Below are 21,013 nucleotides of genomic sequence, written 5' to 3'. Positions count from 1 at the left end.
ACAGGGTGGTTCTGAGGGTGTACTTTAATGGGTCAAACAATCATCTCATTTACACATTAAACTAGAAAAGATGTTGGTTTGAACATTACAGTGGTCGAGGATAGGACACGAAGCACAGTAGAGATATAGTTGCTACTTTGAAGTGACTAACACCAGCAGGTCTGTGAGTATCTTGTAGTCAAACTGACACATTTTCAGAGGTATTAGAAGCATGCAGCATGAGAAGCAAGCTGAGAACTCAGTGAAGACATGCACATTGATTTGGTATCAAAATGTAATCTGAAATGTATTTTCTCAATAGGGGAGCTTTCCTATTGCAGACAATACTCTTTCCAAGTGAGGTCAGAGTGGTAATAAATAGTTTTCCTCACTCCTCACATGTCTGTGTTTCTGTTCCTCTGATGGTACATGGGGCGAACTTGTCACAAGGTGAAGGTCTTTTATTTTTATAGCAAAAACAACTTCTGTGTGTCTTTTAGGGACATTCAATCTTGATAGATCAGCCATGTTTACATAAGAGGTGGCTCTGAGCAGCTTCTTATTGCCAAATACAATATGTATACAGAATTGCAAAATTACTGACCTTTAAGTAAGTGCGACTACAAGATACTTGGATAAAATAAAAGTAGCAATTCGAAGTAAGGATTCAGAAATGTATGAAAACACAAAAGTGAAATGTACTGAAGCTTTATTGATGATCAATCCCTTTCTTGTAGACATTGTGCACCTTTTTCCAGGAGTAGTGGTGACTGTGGTTGGAGGAGGTAATATGCACACACAGAACTATTGTTGGTGTAACACAATGTTTCCATGGGCCTGGCAGCTGAATCATTAGTAATGGGTAAAGACCATGACCCAACTTGAATCATCATTTTGAATCAGAAAATACATGATGTTCAAAATGAAACATACAGATAATAAAGCTAAATTCTCACGACTTGCTTTTGATACAGAAACAGGAAGCCTTGGCAGTCAGCCATTGTTGAAGTAACTTGATCACACTTCAATTCATTATCGGGAACTGATGGCGTCAGCTGCTTTGTTCTTCTTACTGTAACTTTGAATCATAATCGTCGAGATGAAAAGAAGTAAAAACCTGATTTTAAGTAAGGCAAAGAAAGTACAGACATGTGTGTGCAAATGCAGGGAGTGGAATCGATATCAAAGTAAAGTACAGACACCTAAAAAGTCTATTTAATTACAGTGCCTTTATTATTTGCCCCTATTTTGGGGTTTTATGTAACTTGATATTTTGAGATATATCTAGATTTGTGTGTTAAGCACCATCTTCACATCAGAGTCAAACACTTCCTTCACTGTTGTTCTTGGCTTTTGGGCAGCTCCAGACGTGTAGCAGCACATCATCATTAGTGTGTCGTGAGTCATACATTCAAATGTAAACTATATTTTTATGAGCAGCTCACCCTAATACATTTTCAAAAGCCCTCTCAGACTGGTCGGTGACTCGTTTCATGGCCGGCAGCTCTCACTCACAGATCCCGCTCGCCTGGTTTGCGGGGATTACAAAGAGGATGGCCCGTTTCTCCGTTTGGCATCTGACGGACTCCTCTGTGGCACATCAGGAGCTTCCTGTTTTTTTCCATTTTCTTCTATGTTGTCTTTACAACATTCCTCTTTTCTCTCCTGCCTCTGTGTCGTCCTTTGTTAGACTTCCTGTCTTCACAAATCGGTTTGGCTTGCTCTCCCAACTTTCGCCAGGGCTGCTCTGTTGTGGCATATTTTTAAAAGTGCGGTCATGTTTGACAGCGATGTTTCATCACTTAATGAAGGACCAGAAAAGCTGTCCTGTGTCGTTACAGTTCAAGCGGTAGAGATCTTCATGTCCCGGGTTGTTGTTTGCCATTACGCTTATGTTGTTAACTGGCACATTATAAAAGCTAATGAAGCTTTTTGTTTCTGAAATGCATGTATTCTTCCCAAAACCAATGTCTGCCACTTATTTACAATCGGAACTTTCCCTCTCAGTTTCACACAGTTTCTCAGTTGCCACCTAAAGCAATATTATTTACTCCAAACACAATCAAACCAGACTATTTCTCCCACTTTTTCCACCCCGTATTCTATTATTCTTCTGTTCTATTGCTCTGTAATTCTCTCATTCCTTCACATCCTCTTTATTGCTCAGATTTCCCAACCCTTTCCCCCCCAAAAAATCCTCCCATGTGTCCCTGCAGCCCAGACGGATGGAGGAATACTCGCACCGCTGGGGTCGCGCCGTGGACATTATATGAGTAACATGTCGGACAGGAGGGGTGAGGTGGAACAACTTTTTTTCTGTCTGGCTAGACTTATTTTGCCCATGTTTGGAGAGAGGAAATGAGTCCTGTGTGCTGAGGGGATGTCTCTGAGCTCCCCACTCTTACACAGACCAAGAGGTAGACAACCTAAAAATAGAACTGGGAGCCCAGGTCAGCTTCCAGCCAAGAGTAAGGGATTGGGGAGCAGATGGGGAAGGGGTGGGGGGGGGACATATGATGTAAAATGAAGTGAAGAGACTGTTTGAAGAGTGTGCATGAAGATACAAATATGAAAATATGAAAGAAGTCAGTGCGCAAATTATGTTTTGAAATGATGGTGCTTTTAGAGCCACAATTTTGACAATTTGACGAATGCCTCGCATGAGAGTGGGGTGACCATTGGGGATATGTGTGCAGCCTGTGAAAGGGGGAAGATTATGAGAAAAGAGGGAAATAATGAACAGATTGCAAGCCTAATCTGGGCAGTCAATCCTGGCGAAAGCTCCAAGCTACTCATCTGTTTTCTCCTATCTTTTTCTCCATGCGCATTTCATCATGCTGCAACGGCATGCAGAACCAAAAGTTTCTCATATCTCCCCTGCTGGCGAAGATGGGATGAATAAATGACCTATGGGCGGCGGAGAACGTCTTGTTCTTCTGAGGCGGAGGGTAGGAAGTGCGGAGTCGAGAGAAAAGATGAAAATGAGATATTGCTTTAGTTTGTGACAGAGGTGTGTTGTGTTTCAAGATTTAAAGTAAGAGGAAATGAAATATGCTGCTGTTGGAGGTGGGGATCTGAATAATGAATTTAGAGCAGCAATGGTGACATATCAGTGGAATATATGGAGACAGTGGGGATGGTGAAGTTAACAGTGGATATGAGAAATGTTTATTGGTTTTTGGGCCTAAAATATATTGTCATTGCTTCACTCTGCTCCTTCCTTACAGTATAATGAAACACAGCTACAATAAAAATGCATTCTTTCAAAACATCATTAGAAAGATTCAGTGAGCGCGCGACGACAGAAATGTCCCAAAGCATCTATTGGAATTACCATAAATACATGATTGTGTGTGAACGGGTGTTCGTGTGTTTCCTACACACTCCAGTGGTTCAGAGTTTAGCCCGGTGCCGACGAGCGCCTGGGTAAGTGACGACAAGGCCTTCTGCAGCACAGCTAACCATCTGCTTCTATTGTGCTGATCTTGAAATGGCCGAGCGGAGCATGTTTGGAGGTATTACAGGGGCTGTGGCGGTCCAAAACAAACCACCCCTGTTGTTACTGGCTCAAGCTTGGCGTACGTTGTGTGTGCGTGTACTTTTGTATCTGTGTGTTTGTGTGTGTGTGTGTGTGTGGGTGTGTGCGTGTGTGAACACTTTGAAAATGTCTGCTCAGCTGCGATATCCGTGCATCGAGTGACTGGCTATGGTAATGATGTGACTATTTAAATTCTCATTCCTAATTACTTCTTAATTACTGACAGACTATGATGTCATTTATGTTTGTTTTCTTGCCACACCTTCTTTCATAGCTGCGTCTCTGCTCTTAATGATAGCCTCTTGCTCCACTTTTTCAGCGTCTCTTCTCTTCTCCTTTCTTCCTCACACCCTCCGTCCCTCCCTGTGAGGTCATAGCTGGCTGGGTTTGGAGGTGGGCTGGAGTACAGACACAAGAGAAGCTGTTTTTCTCATCAGACACAGTGTCTGGGTGGGGGAGTCTATCTCCCCTGTTAGCAAGGGAAACTTTTACTACCTATGAAACTGCTCAAGCTGCCACTGGATTACAGTAACTAATCAAGTGGTATGAACAGGCCTGGGAACGTGAGTGGTCCTCGTTGGCTTTAAACTCTGTGAGTCAGCTACACATGAGAGACGCTACCATTTCGTGTTCATTGTCTTTCTAAAGGCAAGATAAACACCCATAATGAGAATTTGGAACCATCACATTTTTCTTTTGGGAATGTTGCCCCTGAAGCTTGCATATCCATGCAATCATTTAGTGGTTTATCTCGTGTTTTAACACTGTGTTCTGCCAGAATATAGCAATGATATATAAGATGTGCCCCCCAAAACGTGCAATATCCAGGACTGTAAACATTGACAGGTATTCTCAGAAAGACATTCCTTTGTTTAGTGAGACAGGATGTAATTGCACACACTTGTACCGGTATATTTAAAGATTTAATCATGCATTGACCAGCATCTCAGAATGGATAAAATGGATGAATTCAAATATTGAATGTGTGATCAGTTCATGGAAACTATTACTTTATTGTGCTATTGCATTTTAGAAAATGTGCATCCTCATTAAAAAATAAAAAAAAGTATCTGTTTACACAGATAATAAATTATGTATCATGAGAAAAATGTTAAATATTGAGGTTAGAGTGATGCGAAGATTTGGAAAATATAGTATTTTGCATCTTTGGTTTAGTCAAAGCTCCTGCTGAACAACGTACATCCCACAGCAATACCTTTCCTCATGTGGGAGCCTGTTCCCTCTGGGTGGAGAATTTGCACATGCAATTAAGACTCCCTCAGAGGCGCAGCCACCTTTGACCTTGGCTGCTTGTAAATGGTAACTTTTAGGAATGCTAGAAGACCAGGGATCAGTAAATGTGGCTGGGTAACTAAGCTGTGTTTGCTGGTCAGACTGATGGGGAGGCAGAAAAGTGTTGTTTCTGTAGTTATTGAGGCAAAACTAATCCTTGAGGAGACGTATGAATGGCTGAAGTCTGTGAAAACAAAAGTGCAGAGCTGTGGAGGAGTTTTGCTCGATTTGAAATTATAGTCTGGTGAAGTGTGGCTTGGTTTGACACAATAGACAAACAGTAAACGCTTGTTAGCACTCGCACCACAATTAAAAATGAAAGAGCGGTGTCAGCGAGCCTCCCCACGGACTGGACCAACATGCTCGCTCAATAGGGGACACAATATGGTTATTGTGTCCTCGGCGCACTCACACACTGGCTGACTTTTGGCGTTCTTTGTTCTATTGGGAGAAAGAACAAAGGCGTGCTTGTTGTATCAGGAAAACATAACGGAGTGCTTTAGGGACAATAACCGAGTTAACTGGGCGCTTGTCTGCTCATTTGCAAATGAGCAGTTGTACTTCTTCATTTTGTATTATAATTTATATTCATACACATCAAATACGCACATCTCGCTGATATTATTTAAAATACCTAACAAAATAAAAATGTAGGTCCGCACACATGCAAGCATGCACATATGCAGACGAAACATTGACACACGCCCACGCACGCCCACGCACGCCCACGCACGCCCCCCCCCCCCCCCCCCCCCCCACACACACACACACACACACACACACACACACACACACACACACACACACACACACACACACACACACACACACACACACACACACACACACACACACACACACACACACAGTGTTCACCTTTGGCCTGTTGTAATAGCTGCTCGTGGCCTTTTGCTACCCAACACCAGATGTTATTGACACGCCTTCAGGAGTCCTACAGAGACAACTTTAAAAGACGCACACATTCTTGCCAACACAAAAAAAACCGCATGCACGGTCGTGTGAAGACGCAACAGTTCATCTCTCTCTGCAGGCCATCTTGTAAACTCACTTACCCACACGCACGCACAGACATTCACACATTTATGCAGCTGTGCCTGAAACACGCACACATGAATCACGATTACGTTTGGAGTGTGCCGTGTCAAATCGCATATGGATATGGTTTTGGATACAGACCGAGTGGTTTACATAACATCCGGGACAACGTGTCCAACACAGTTGGTCCTCCTGCTTGTCTGTTACTTTGTTTCTCTACGGTTTGACCATGAAGCCACCTGCATCAGCCTTGGAGATTGTGCAGCAGAGCAAATAGAAATACTGTGCATCCACATCCCAAATCATCGCTGTGCAAAATTGCGACTCACCTATGTCATAAAAAAACGAGACACTTGTTGAGTTACCACAGCAACAGTAAACTGACTGAAGGGTGAGGTGGGACAGGTTTTCACCTGTAAGATGTACAAAAAAAACCCCAACTCCATTGCAAATTCTTGTTATTCGCAATCTATCTGTTTGAAAACCCAATATGAATGCACATGTCTTCCTGTATGAGCGTGTACTGAGACATTTTTTTTTTGATGTATTGTAGTGATTTGCTGTGTAGTGAGGATGCTTGTTCTGTGCACTAAAGCATCCGTGCCGGTCCTCTGTGCACAAACAAAAGACTGAACACACTGAATATGCCGCTGTCCACGTCCACAAGCCTGCATCGAGAAAATGTTCTTAAATGTCCTTTTTCATGTGTACACAAGACTTACGTTAGGTGCTTATTCAAGAAATGCTATCACTCAGTGTTCAGAATGTGCGTGTTTTGTGTTTTTTTTTTTTTTTTTTTTTTTTTTTTTTATCTCACTAGCTATGTGTGTGTCTGTCTGCTCACAGGGCTTTATTTACATATGATGGAGTTTCCAACAAGCTTAAACTGGCTGACTCAGGAGGTAAAGTATACATCTTGGCTTTGTAACCTTTGACTAACACAACATCACGCATCACAATATATTGAAAGATTTCTATGAAAATATGCTCATCGAAATAATAATCCCACCTTTGTTCCCTACACCTTGTCTCTGTGTCTGTCTGTTTTCTGACAGTGGGCGGTGTGGCAGAGCTGGCAGGCAAGTTTCACATCTCCAAGCCTCAATATGGATTGTGCAAAGTGGGAAGTGTAGAGACAGGAGCCCCCCGGATCGCTATGATCATATGGGTAGGTGGCAGAGGCTTTGCTCCTTTTATGACATGGGAGTATTATAACACACATACCAGCTCACTTTAAAGAATCAGAAGTATGATTTTTTTTTTTTTTTTAAATGTATGTATAAGAATGATGGATTCTCACTGACTTACATTCACTTGGAGACCGAGGAGTCGTTTCAAAGCTGGAGGTTAATGGGTTTAACATCTTATGAGATCACACATCTTATAGGAGAAATCTTTACTCCAATTATCCTGGCAAACGCTGCTAAGCTCCTCGGCTTACTTATATTCCCTGAATCTCTTTTGACACAGACATACTTCAGTCTTGACATGAGGTAAATTGCTTTAAGTAAGTGCCACTGTAGCAGAAAAAAAACAACGTGAATCACCAGATGGTCTTTTATGTCACATGCTACAGTCATGAGAATGTGTTAGTATTTTGGAAATTGTATGGATTTTGAGATATTTGGTCAAGTAAGCATTTCATTGTATACAATTTGGTATTTATGAAACATTTTGGGTCTTTTTTTAGTCTTTTTACGCGACCAAACGAACCTTCCAAGGCAATAAAAAGCAGTTTGTCCAAGCTTAATCGTGCCATAAATCTTAATTCATCCCTCTACAATTTTACTTCTTATAATCATTATCCTATGCAAAGGTGCTCTTGTGGTTCATCTACAGCCTTTAAACAGATGGCTTCACTTTATCTTCAAGTTGCCCAGTTCCTGAAATAGCCTCTTACATTCCCACCACCATACTCAATAGTTGGTTTTGAGGTTGAACTCTACCAAACATGTATACTGTTACTGTGACATTCTTTCCCTTTGACGTCAAATCATCTGTCTTTTTGTTGCACAAGGCCGCTTTTCCGCCAAGTAACATTTCCATTTCTGTTTTGATTGTGCATCACCAGTTATGACCCAACCATCTCATAGCACTGCACATTCAAATCGAGCAAGCATGGGTGTCAGAGGAAAGGAAAAGCTTGTTGTTGTTTTTTTTTTTTTACATGAAGAAACCTCCAGCTGATTCAGAGATAGTTGCTCTCTGATTGTAGCTCCACAAGAATGCCTGTTAGGAAAAGTTCTGCAAACTGTATCCTTTTTAAAATCCATTAAGAGATTGGCAAACTTCAAGAGGACATCAGCGACAATGTTATGAATCCTATTGTTCCTCAGCCAGCTTCCCCAGCATCTTTATTTAGTCTTCTCAGAGGGAGGTATGATATGAATGTAAGAGCCTACATCCTGTGTTTGTCTGCAGTTTGGCCAAAATGTGGAGGAATACCGAAGGACAGAATGTACCAGCCATATTCCAGACGTCAAGATCTTCTTCAAGGTGAATTACATCACCACGACATCAGTGACATGAATGTCAGTTGTAAAACACTGTGAAAATGTTAAACAGTAGGTTTCCTGTTTGGATTTACTTTGAAGTTGTTTGTTGAAGTTGCATTATAGATTTAGATTATAGGAATCTCGTCCTTTAAAAAAACTGAACCTAATGTCTGGCACTCTTTTCCTCACCCATTCTTCACTATTTTCTTCAACTTCTGGACTCTCAAACTATATTTTCACATGGCTCACTTAGTATTGTTTAGTACGTTTCCTGTCCTCAGCCCCCTTCCTGTTCCGTTGGCATGTTGATGTTGTTTAATCTTCTATCTACCATGCTGCTACCAGGCTAAAATGGCGACATATGTGGTGAAAAACTACATTTTCTGTTGCATTGAAGTCCATATTTTTAATTGTAAGGTGCTAAATATCTACAGCATATGAAGTACTTGTTTCCATCATTGTGTTCGCACTCTCTCCGTGTGTGTCCATCAAACTGTTTATTTAAGTGTTTCAGTTCAAGTAGGAGCAGTATGAGTGACCCCTCGGTTTACAAGTTTCCATATAAGGCATCGCCGAGTCAACTGCAGAAGCATCTGTGGAATGTTTGTTGTTTTTTTTTTTCCTGGCCTTTTTTTAATAGTGAATGTGGAGTCTGGGATTTTTGCGAGCCCACTGTCTGAAAACCCACCACCCCAACTGTGTGTGTGTGTGTGTGTGTGTGTGTGTGTGTGTGTTAATCTTGGGGCCTCAGTACATTTTCTTGTGAGATTGTTGGAAATTGATTGCACGATCAATGTTGACGAGGATGAAACAAAAACCCAACCCACAAACATATAATTCAACACAAATAAACACACACACGAACACACGCTCACACAGTGTAGGCTGCACATGTGTCACAAATACATTTCTTTTCTACTGTAATAGCTAAGCTGCTTCTGTAGATACAATGGAAAAAGAAGTAGAGCCAGTTCGCTTGAAAATAAACCCATGTCGTTGTTCTTACAGTCGCTTTTTTGGAAGTAAGCTGTCAGAATTAGGGAAAAGAATGGTTGGTTTTCCATTACTCAGTGGTTGAGATTCCAATATATTAGTTAAGGCTGGATTCAGCGTCAACATGAACATACTGTTTCTCTGTATAATGGGAGTCGTAGCCATGCATGTGGATTTCATTTTGAAGAAATGTCCTGATGTAAAGACTGCGGTGATGATACATAGCTGTTCATTCTGGCTTTGCCAGCAGACGTGACATTTTTCACACTCTATTGAGGCCACGTAGTTGCCTCTAAACGCCTTCACTGCTTTTCTCAAGTGGCCCAGACGGCCAGGGAATGAAAAAGCTCTTTTATAACATAATATACTGACAAAGAAAACGGCAGCCAAAAAGCTTAAGCGGTTGTTCAAAGTTTCTACCCTCTCTTTTTCTTTACTATTGGGATTTTATAGCCATTGTTTTAAATTTCATATTCAAATTGGTGACGGTCACAGTCCCTGCCTGTCTATTTAAATCTATTGCAGACTCTGTTATCTTGCTTGTTAAGACAGTATAGAAACGTATTTAAAAGGAAATCAAAAGTAAATCGATTAACTTACTGACAGAAAATAAAAAAATGGGAAGTGAAAAAAAAACAACTTTACAATATTTGTAAGTTTTTAAATATTTTTATATATTATACATCATTCATGTATAAATACATCTATATTCCTACAGCTGTAGAGTATATACTCATTATACTACATGCACACAGTGTTTATGTCTGAGAATAGTCGAAAAGTCCTTTAATCCGACCTCTTCTACATCCCAGCTTAGAATCTAAAATCTCCCTGAATCCTTTACATCATGTGTGTATAACTCTGTATACAATATGAACATATTTCTTGTGAAATGACCCTTAAACATTAGAACGTTTGTACTTGATTGTTAATTGTTGTCAAACAAATATACCACAACGAGTTCAGATCAAGGGAAAGCAGGAGAAGGGAACCAACTAACTAGATAAATGAGCAACTGACTCACTGACAGAATACTGTAAATAAATAGCAATAATCAGGAATAATATAACTTACAGGGTTGCATAATGGTTTAGTGTTTAACAGTGTCGCGTCACACAGAGAATTGTATTGATTGGGTTTCGATTTCCTCCAACAGTTAAAATACATGGGATTTAGAAGTGGAAACTCTATTTTGCCCACAGATGTGAATGTGTGATTGTTTCTCTTTAGTGATCTGTACCCTGTGATACTTAAGCATTCAGAAACATTAGTGAAGAATACTAATAACACGGATCACTGTGCATATTTGATATATAAAATCGAGGGGATAAGCAGTGATTCTCTTAGTGTTTTGGGGTTATTTAATGAAATTCTGGTGTAGCTTTGACATTTCGTATTCTTAGATTTTATTTGACCTTTTACTGACATGGAAAACAAAACTATAAAGCCAATGTACTTCTGCTGATTGATGATATCAAAGTTGCTGTTGGCTTGAGCACAAGCTAACACATCATTCATATTTGGTCCATTATTGTTCCTTGTTTCCGTATCTTTTTCTCTTGTATCCTTTCCATTTTTTTTTCTCTTGTCTTGTTATGCTGCATGTCACAACTGGTTATCAGTTTTGTCCACACAAGTCTCTAAGCAGGCAATTTAGGTGTGTTAGAAAGTTGACTATAGTGTGGCATTGCCTTTTAAAAACTAAGACGTGAATAGGGTGCAAATATTTCCATTGCTCAGCATTTCCACTGAGCTATTAACAGAATGACTGTAGGTCAGAAGAGTGTTGTGCACATATGTGGGTGCAGTTAATACCAATGTTGCAGTGGATGCGGAAATGATGAAAACATCAACAAAATTGGAATGAAACATTGCAGGCTGGTGGCAGACCAGCTATATCACCATCAAATCAGCATACGGCCATCATCGGTGATGCTTTGACGCTACTAAGCTCATTGCACATTAGCGGCATACTTGCATAGATCTGTTTATATCAGCATGAAACAGAGGTCATTTAGATTTTTTTACACTTGAATTTACACTTTTAGTTTGTCAAAGGTATAGCAGGAGATGTACGTTTGACTTATTGCCCTGATTCACACATAATCAGAAAATTTACTTCAGAGGTGGGCTCTTCTGGTTCCCGAAGCCCACATTCCTGCACAGTCTCTGCTTCTTGACTGGAATAAGTGGCTCATTACAAAGTTTCTCTATGAAATTCAGATGTGTTGGAGCAGGAAAACAGGGTGCGGGGTTGGACGCCACAAATGTAGACAGAGTTAAACGACGAAACAAAACACTTTTGAGATTTTTTCCATGGAAACAACCTAAACAAATGGGGAATACAATAAGTTTAAAGATGGCTGACTGGATATGAACTGAAGAGACTGAGACTTACTGTGCGTGCACTGAAGGAATGAGGAGTTGAAGAGATGTTGCTGGAAAAAAAAGAAAATCAAGATTTAGGTGAGACCCATGGACAGATGTGAAGTTTGCATGTTCTGCGTGAGCATGCATGCATTTTCTCTGGGTTTCCAGAGGAGAGGCAGTGGTGCAGGGAATGCGTTAATTAGTAATGCATTACTCTCATGTGGCACGCACTGTAACTGTTACTATTGTATTATCGCAGGGCGTTGGGAAGGAAGACGCGTTTCACACGCTCACTGGCAGTCTCCTCACCCAGCACACCTGACCTGCCCTCCTTCTCCACTCTCAGCCAATCACATGCCGACTCACGAATGGTCACGTAGCACAAAAGAATCGGAACGAACAGCACGTCATCTTTGAACCGTAACATTGCAACAGTAACACAACTGCAGAGATGTAATACTATTTATGAGTAACTAGTAGTCAAATCACTTTTTTTGAAGTAACTGTGGAAACACTGGTCAGCGGTGACTTGGCCCAACTATATGAAATAAGACAATACAGACGTGGACTGGCTACAAACCTGTGACGTTACGTTGAGCTTCAGCCGCTGCCCCCTGGGCTTCATGCCAACTAATGCACCTCTTAACGTTGTTGCTTTGTACAGACATCAAGCAATTCATTGTACTTTTGCATCTTTTGGACAGGTCAGTTGTGAAATGTCATAATGTAATTTTTCCCAGTTTCCACAAAGAGAGTGTAATGATCATAAAGTACAGTATTACAGTATCACTGTCTTATCAGCTCCCATATCTATATTTAACTCTTGCTTTTCAATTAAAACCGCAATAAATTAGCATTAAAAAAAAAAATCTAAATTTAACTTGTCAATAATGATAGTCACCCTAAGTAACTTGTCATTCAAGGTGAGACATACTTAAAGTACTGAAACTTGAGTCTCCCCACATCCTCCTACTGCCTCTTACTCTTGAACTACTCCTGAGTTGGAGAGAGAGACTATAAGGCAGTTTGGCTCCAGAGCAGAGAGAGACAGTTTGTGTGGAGCTGAGCCCAATTACGGCTAAAAAGTCTCTCAGCCTGTCACATCACCTTGAGCTCCTTTTCCTCCCAGGAAGGGCTATATTTTTATACTCTTAGGGAGGCTTCATTGCCAAGGTCATCAATGCCACTAAACCTGAAAAGTTACACCATAAAGTGAAACCTCGCTGGGTCACTCTATCAAGATATTCCCGTGATCATTTCTCGGTCAGTATCGGCACATTGTTGAAGATTGAGCACGTTCGAACCGGGGTTGTTGCATGTCGTGATCGCTGAAGTATATTCTGAAAAGTTTCAATTGAAGTCTTTTCTATGGCGACAAATCAAGCTGAAACAGGAAGACAAGTGAGTTGACGCATTAGCATCCCTATGAACAGATATTGTTGATGTACAGATCCTCTCAACACTGGTTAGTGGCCATTCATGTTAAATTGGCATAAAATAATCACCTCACTCTTTGTCAGAAACCCGTGTATTTGAGATGAATGAATATTTTATTTCCAGTTTTTCTAAAAATGAAAATGGTAGGTAAATGTGAAGTTCTATGTTTTCTTTTATAAGACTTGCACAGAAGTACAGTATGTCACGTCGCTGCGCGCTGCGGTCTGTTGCCTTGATTCCCCCGTTGTTGCTGGCAGCAGTGTGGAGAACTCATCTGGCCTTTGGTCCAACTCCATATCCCGTTGGCAGTGACAGCCAGATTGATATGGATTATACGCTCTCCTGACATGTATTATAGGGCACGGCGAGCACTCTGCCCAGTGTCAGTGTCAGAGTTGTCACTCAGATAAAGCTGTGGTTTCCTGTTGAAGTTCAACCAGACTTGGCTCTCTGTCAACAAGCCCAAAATTACTCTGCATGGAAATGTTTCCACATACAAATGCCTGTGTTCGTACACACACAACACAACGTGATTTCAGCTCATGTTTGACCCCCCACCAGCGGATCGCGTACATTTTGGACTTCATATTCCCCGAAGTTTGAACCCCAGGTACGGTGCAACTTTTGCAACGTGACCCACTTAAAGTTCACAGTGTTGTTTACTTAAACAAAAAAAAAGAGTGAAAACTTGGATTGAAACTGTTGTTGTCATGCTACTGGTATTTTAAAAAGGTGCATACTGTTTGGATTTTGAGGTTTTATGCCTTCACATTTTTTTTTAAGTTTGCCAAAAAATGCTTCTAAATGGGTTAAAAAAAACAACTATTTAAAATGTACCAGCAGAGGTTAATTAATAGTCTTTTTCACTCTGTTTGGAAACATGCAGACTTTTCACACCCCTTTTCTCACTCTCTGCAACCCTCATGTATTGTTTTCCCCTTCTTTGCCTCTCCTCTCTAAAACCATCCAAAACCAATGCATTCTTGTCCTCGCACTGAAACGCTTGCTGTTTTTGTTCTCTCACAATCCTCAGAGTTGAAGCAGTTGCACAACTGTTTGGCTCCAACTTTGCATAACTCCAAGTCAGACCAAGAGTAAAACCACCAGGGGGACTTTGTGTGCTTTTGTATAGATTTTCTTATGTGCATGTGAGTGAGAGGTTTGGGAGGGGGTGGTGGTGGTGGGGGCAGTACACTGAAATCACATCTGCGTTACTCTTCTTTCCACCCCCCCCCCCCCCCCCCTTTTTCTCCTCCGTGTGTTTCAGGAAGCTCACGCTTTCATCAGGGCAGAGAAGGTGGAAGATGTGACAGAGGAGAACATAAGAGCTGAGCTCAGCAAAGTCCAGTCCCATGCTCCCACACAGTGGGTGAGAAGGAGCTCAAGGTCTGCAGACAAGGAGGAACTGGTGGTGAGTCTCTTGCAACACCACACGTGTCAATTAGATGGCGGCAGAGGCTTTCACATACAGATTTGAACACACTTTAACGGCAGCTCTTTAAGTTATGAGTTAAGCCACTTCAAGCATGTCTATTCAATCTCATTAAATTATTACAAGGAATAAAATATATTCTACGTTTCTTTAGTTTAGATATAAAAAAGTGCCTCTTGATATAACAGAACAGGCTTTTTTTTTTTGCACAATATAAAAATACAAAAATATTTTGCATTCTGTGGATTTGATCTGTTTTACCATTTTCCTTATAGGGGACAAACTACAGAAAAACTAATGCTGCAATGGAGATGAGAAGAATAAACAGGGACTCTTTCTGGGCACGTGCAGAGGTTTGTCAAAATAACTTTCATTCTCATTACACTTATTAGCCATATTTTGTTTATTTAATCTATTTGTACTGTTTAAATGTTTTTATTTAAATTTGTATTGATGCTTCCCATTTATTTAATTTGAGAATCACTTTGTAACTTGTTTCAGTTAACATCTATCACATTATATTAATATTGTCCATATCACTGTTTTTGTTCATGTCAGCGTGAGGAAGAAGAGAGAAAAGATGAAGAGAGGAGAAGAGCAGCAGAAGAGAGACGGCGACTTGAGAGAGAAAGAGTATTGAAGGAACGGAAGGATGCAGAGGAGAGAGACAGGAAAATGAACGAGAAACTGCAGATGATTGAGGAGCAGAGGTTGGAACAATAAGTTTTTCCTGTCAATTGTGCCCTTTAGTGATTGCACTTTGTATCGATCGGAAAACCAGTTAGCAACAGGCCGAATCAAATGGATTTTAAGGAATCATTTCTGGATGACAATTAAATGTTTTTGAAGTGTTTTGTTTCTGTGTCACACAGAAGAAAACAGGCGGAAGAAGAAGAACAAATGCGTAAAAAAGAGAAACTGAGATGGGTGAGTGAAAAGAATAAACTGGTTGTTTAGTGTTTAGTTTCTTTGAACTGGGACATGATTGTCGTGTAAAAATGCATTTCTTCACTCAAGACTTCAGATTAAGAATTAAGATTGAAGAAGTTGCATGTGTGATTGTCCACAATATCAAGTAAGAAAATGCAATACATTTGACCATTGTGCAGAGACACTGTGGCCATGAACGTAAACCCCCCAGAATATTCTCCTCACCATTACTCCATCTCTACTTGCTTAAATTCTTAATACTAGACAGAATGTTCCAATTTCTCCATCGTGTTTACACAAAATTCTGACCGTGCCATCCAAATATCTGCAGAAATTTGGGCCTCATCAATCCAAGCAAAGTTTTTCCCCTCCTGTACTGCCAGATTTTGGTTATCTGCTGTGAGTTGCAGCCTCAGTTTCTTGTTCTTGGCTGACAGGTGTGGCACCGTCTGGTGCTCCAGCTCTTCTGCTTCAAGGTTCATGAAATCTCGTACACACCTTGGATATAATGAGAGGTTATTTTAGTTACCGTTACTTTCCTGTCATCTTGAGCCTGTGTGGTCATTTTACATCTGGCATCCTTTTACGTCTGGCACCAACACGACACGCTCGCCTGGAGAACTGAAGCTCACGTGACAGTTTCCTCATTTTCTGACCATTCGGTGTGAAACCTGGATGTCATTGTGTGTGAAAATCCCAGCGGAACAATCAGGTCCTAAAATAGAGCAACTCATAGTTATGATTGTGGCACATATTTTAAGTCACATGTCTTCTGTCCGTCCGTCCGTCTGTCCATCCATCCAAATAAAAAAAACAAAAAACAAACCCCAAAGCTGTTCAAGGCATATTTGAATATCGAAATGTGATTGCTGCCGCGTTTACTCACCAACAGGACGAGCAACAGAGGGAACACGAGGATGATATGAGAGCCCGTTTGAAAAGGAGCGAGTCCATAGAGAAAGCAGCAGTAAGTGATTATCGCGGCCGTCACAATCTCAGTATTGCTTTGAATGCGAAACTTTACTAAAATCGAGGCCACACTGAGGTGATTACAGTGTTGGATATTTGTGAAATTTGCACAGGAAAATGCAACTAAAACTACTAAACTGTACATCACTTGACCTGCAGGAGGCGGCAGCATTAGTGTCCCAGCGGTCAATGAACCCTCGAGAGTTCTTCAGGCAGCTGTCAGCATCGTCACAGAGTCCCACGAGCCCTGGATCCTCCCGTACTGGTATGAACTTGAACCGCAACTGTTGTTTATATATTCACATGAAGGACCAGGCAAGCTCATTAAAACAAAACAAAACAAAAACAAAAAAAACAAACAGGCTCCGGAGGGTTGTACATGTCGTGTAAGGCTTGTGTGTTTTGTTTAATTTTTTTGTATGAACAAACAGGTGTCTTTTCTTTCTAGGTAAACCATTCAGACGATACCAGCGCAGCTTGACAGATACAGCCTTCATCTTCTCCAAAGCAGAAGAAAGCTCAGCCTCCTCCCCCCGCAGCTCTCCCCTGGTTTCTCCCTTCTCCCGTGCTCCTCCGTCTCCCAGTTTCCGTGCCGTGTCTCCTCCGACGAGCCCCGATTTCCGCCCGGTTACCTCTCCACAGAGACCCAGAGCCCCTATTTCACCGCCGACATCACCCCCCCGCCCTGCCGCTCCTCTTCCAGCCCTGCCCAGCTTCACACACGCTAACAGCCAAGATGAGCCCAGGGCTACGTCGCCCACCGAACCCTCTGCTCCTCCAGCATCCCCCACTCTTTTGGCCTCTTTCTCTCCCAGTTTAGTAAAAAACGCCCTCTCTGAAGCACAGTCAGAGACCCTGACTGATTTGCCTTCCAACATCCAAAGGCATTTTGAGCTTGATTTTCCTCCACAGGCTCCAACTGCTCCTCTTCCCGACAATCCACAATCTATCACAGGTATGACGCAAAAGCCCAATCAAACTCCTAATGAACAATGTCTTATTGAAGCGATGTGCAGAAGAGAAACCGACGATGTATATTAATGTTCTGTTCATGCGATGTGAGGAGGATAATATCACTTGATTGTCAATTTGTCACAATGATTTTTTTTGTTGTTGACATCAATCATAGTTTATTAAAAACAGTATTACAATCCTAATTAACTTTAATAACACTTATTAAATAAAGTACTCCATATACTTCAGTGTGTATAAAGCATACATACTGCTATGGGTCATTCATGTTATAAGGAAGCACCCACTTATCGTTTGTGATTCCAGGCTCAACTTGATGAATGCCCTGAGAAATTGGCGTTTGCGTCAATTTACAGCCGTCACCCTGTCAGCTCGGCAATTACAGTGTTTTGTCTTTGTCTTTTGTGCGATGCTATAATTGTGTCATCATTCCAATCCACAGACCTCAACACAGTCAGTCGTTTGCACACGGAGCTGGTCTCAGACGTGGGGTACAAGGTACAGGCTGTCCTGGTGGAGGAGGACGAAGAGGAGGACGAGGAGGAGCAGCATGAGGAGCGCGAGCCTGAAACACGAGCCAAGCTTTGTCCTGTTGCCACAGAGCCTGAGGAAGAGGAGGAGGAACAAGTGGAGGTCAAGGAGGAAGAAGATGAAGAGAATAAAGAACAGGAGGATGGTGAAGTGGAAGCATTAGGAGAGGACACAGAGCCTGCGTCACCAGAGGAACCAGTGGAGGCGACACAGGATGAAGAGGAGGTCAATGACGATGAGGATGACCAATCAGAGGACTGTCGGGTCGCTGCTGAGCCCGCCGGAGATTCAGACAGGGAGGAGTCAGCACTCACAGGTGGACCTTGTGTGCTTGCAACTTGTTTTTTGAAATTTTCTGTGTTGATTATTATTGTCACACTGTCACAAATAGTTTTAGATCGTGTCCTGTAGATTCTCCAAAAGCAATATTCCAAAAAAAAACTGTCAATAACATTGTTTTTTTTTATTATCTTTCAGAGGCAGAGCTGATTTGCCAAGAAATCAAGCATGAGACTGTAATCCTGTCAACCAACGGGATTTTGAATGGAGATGACACAGACAAGCAGAATGGCCTAGGTTTGGCTACAAATCAGTTCAAACGATATTAATAAACGTTGTTTAGATCAGGGGTGTCAAACATACAGCCCTACAAAAAGACTTTATAAAGCGTAAAAATGACAGAGAAAACATTGACTTCAACTTTTCAATAACAGTAACTGCTAACCCGGACGTGTCCATTGGGGATCGCACTGTTTTCTGAAGATCCGCAAACATAACGTTACACTAAGACCCACAACTCAAAAATCCTGCAGCGAAAGCAACCTAACATCTACGATGACATTAACATCAAGTCTATATGTGTTGGTTAAAAAAAAACAAAAAACATGCATGCTTTTGCCAACAGACTGTCAGTCAGTGAATAATCACTGTGGCATAGAATCACTCAAGTTGCACATATTGAAAACAATTCTCAAGTAGTTTATAATAGATATTCAGACTGTACTCGAACTCCTTTATGCTAAAACATTGATTCTGAGACTGTGGTACTGCACTTGAGCTCCATTTAGGAACACTGGTTCTATTTTTTTAATGCGGTACTTCTGAGAAAATAAAGAGGCACTGCTGGGGTGAGTTCAAGCAGCTGATGAAGTGTTGCAGCACTTTTGTACAGTGGCAACAATTACAAACAGTAAATCCTCATCATATAGGAAGTAAACATGGTCCCACACAGAATGGGGTAAGCCTACAGTTTAATATTAATATTGTAATGTTATAATTTCACTGATGCATCCCTATCAGGATTGAAGTGAACACTATATAGCCCGAAAACCACACAAAAAAAAGTGTTTGACACCCTTGATTTGGACGTATTATAACAATGTCTTTGTTATTTGATTGGATTGTGATGAATGCATTTCATCCCGGTCTTCCCCAGTACGGTCTTTAAGCCCCTCTGACACAGAGCTGAGCACATCCGAGCTGACGGGCTGCTACGATCTTCACGGCACCGCAGAGGAGGAGGAGGACTTCACAGAGGAACAAGACCAGGAAATCTCAGAAAATGGAGAAGAGGTGTGTTATGTACACATACAGTAGCTATGTGTTATAGCCTCCACAATAATCCTGTACCCAAAGATGGAAAGTGTGAATCGAAGTTACACGACTGAATAAAAGTTGTCTCGAAATGTGCAGCTCATGTGATCTAACTTTGGTGATCATGAATTTAGGAATCTTGTAGTGTCTCTGGCCTGCTGGGGAATATTTTAAAGAACAGGTGCTGTTTTTAATTTTCCTCATTGTCAACAAATTCCATAAATAGACCAAAATTTAAAAAAAAAGAAAAAAGAAAAGCAATAATATTTCTTCCACACTGAACCCCATCAGAACTTCAATATTTCAGTGGAACATTTGCGTACGGCAGTCTTCAGCAAACATTACTCTAATAAGGGTATATTGAGTGTGTGGTGACAGCGAATTAATCCACGAGTCAGAACGGTGCATGTGAGATTCAAAATGAACTGTAAAGAACAATAAAAAAAAACCAACATGACAAGCTGTTTATTAGACATACATTGTGATGTTTGGTTGACAATAACGTCATTATTTAACTTGGAGACGCTTGTTTACCAATAGTTTGAGTCGTTTTAAGGTGATCTGCTCACAGTAACGAGGAAACTTTCAATGTTTCTCTTTAATTAAAGTTCATGCGATCCACAGAAAAGTTATTGATATACTTTCAAGTTTTTGGTAAAGTGATTCATCCCTTTGTTCAGTTGTGTGAATCTTGGCTAAACAAGAGATCAATTTAATGATTATGGCTTTTTCATCTCCCTCAATTTTCTTCTCCGCTTCAGGGTTTAGCTGAGCGGCAATTGTGCGTCCGAGCTCTGTATGACTACCAAGCAGGTAAGCTGCCATTTAGAGGATAATCGTCACACATGTGCACGCAAAGTGGCTCCATTTGCAATAATTACGCCGTGATTATGGGGGTCCTCACCATGCTGCCTTGTGGTTCCCGCAGAGGACGAATCCGAGATCTCCTTTGAGCCAGGTGACATCATCAAGGATGTGGAGACGGTGGACAAAGCCTGGTGGAGGGGGTGGAGCAAGGACGGCCGCCAAGGCTTATTCCCGGCTAATTATGTTGAAACCATATAGGCAGCCTGAGACACACACACACACACACACACACACACACACACACACACACACACACACACACACACACACACACACACACACACACACACACACACACACACACACACACACACACACACACACACACACTCAGGGACACCATCTCCCCGTGCGTTTATGCATGTTTTTACCTTTATCCTCCCACTGAAACTTTGTACTCTCTATTTTGCAGGTGTAAAAACGAACGGAAAAAAAACAGAAAAAAAACATGACTCCCTGTTTTATCGAGAGCACAAAGAAAAAGTGTGACTCTCTGTTTTGATGTTTTTGGAGAAAAACAAAAATCTTCTCACAAGTATGTAGAAATTACCCTGCCTC

The 21,013-nt window shown here is 41.3% G+C and overlaps 1 protein-coding gene across 1 annotated transcript in view; it reads left to right on the top strand.

The window, feature by feature from the left end:
- Positions 1–20,788, top strand: part of LOC308132182 (uncharacterized protein) — a 33,852-nt gene extending 13,064 nt beyond the window's left edge. The window contains exons 2-16 of the mRNA XM_080499180.1: positions 6,713–6,768; positions 6,922–7,034; positions 8,288–8,362; positions 14,429–14,572; positions 14,869–14,946; positions 15,152–15,303; positions 15,466–15,520; positions 16,416–16,490; positions 16,652–16,757; positions 16,941–17,447; positions 17,907–18,311; positions 18,473–18,571; positions 19,431–19,567; positions 20,350–20,401; positions 20,517–20,788. Of these exons, the coding sequence (XP_080355306.1) occupies positions 6,713–6,768; positions 6,922–7,034; positions 8,288–8,362; positions 14,429–14,572; positions 14,869–14,946; positions 15,152–15,303; positions 15,466–15,520; positions 16,416–16,490; positions 16,652–16,757; positions 16,941–17,447; positions 17,907–18,311; positions 18,473–18,571; positions 19,431–19,567; positions 20,350–20,401; positions 20,517–20,653 (2,191 nt within the window). The 3' untranslated portion in view covers positions 20,654–20,788. The remainder of the gene's footprint in view (positions 1–6,712; positions 6,769–6,921; positions 7,035–8,287; positions 8,363–14,428; positions 14,573–14,868; positions 14,947–15,151; positions 15,304–15,465; positions 15,521–16,415; positions 16,491–16,651; positions 16,758–16,940; positions 17,448–17,906; positions 18,312–18,472; positions 18,572–19,430; positions 19,568–20,349; positions 20,402–20,516) is intronic.
- The last annotated feature ends 225 nt before the right edge of the window (positions 20,789–21,013 follow it).

The sequence above is a fragment of the Blennius ocellaris genome (assembly GCF_963422515.1).
Source record: "Blennius ocellaris genome assembly, chromosome: 7".
Taxonomy (NCBI): domain Eukaryota; kingdom Metazoa; phylum Chordata; class Actinopteri; order Blenniiformes; family Blenniidae; genus Blennius; species Blennius ocellaris.
This window is presented reverse-complemented; position numbering and strand designations above follow the sequence as displayed.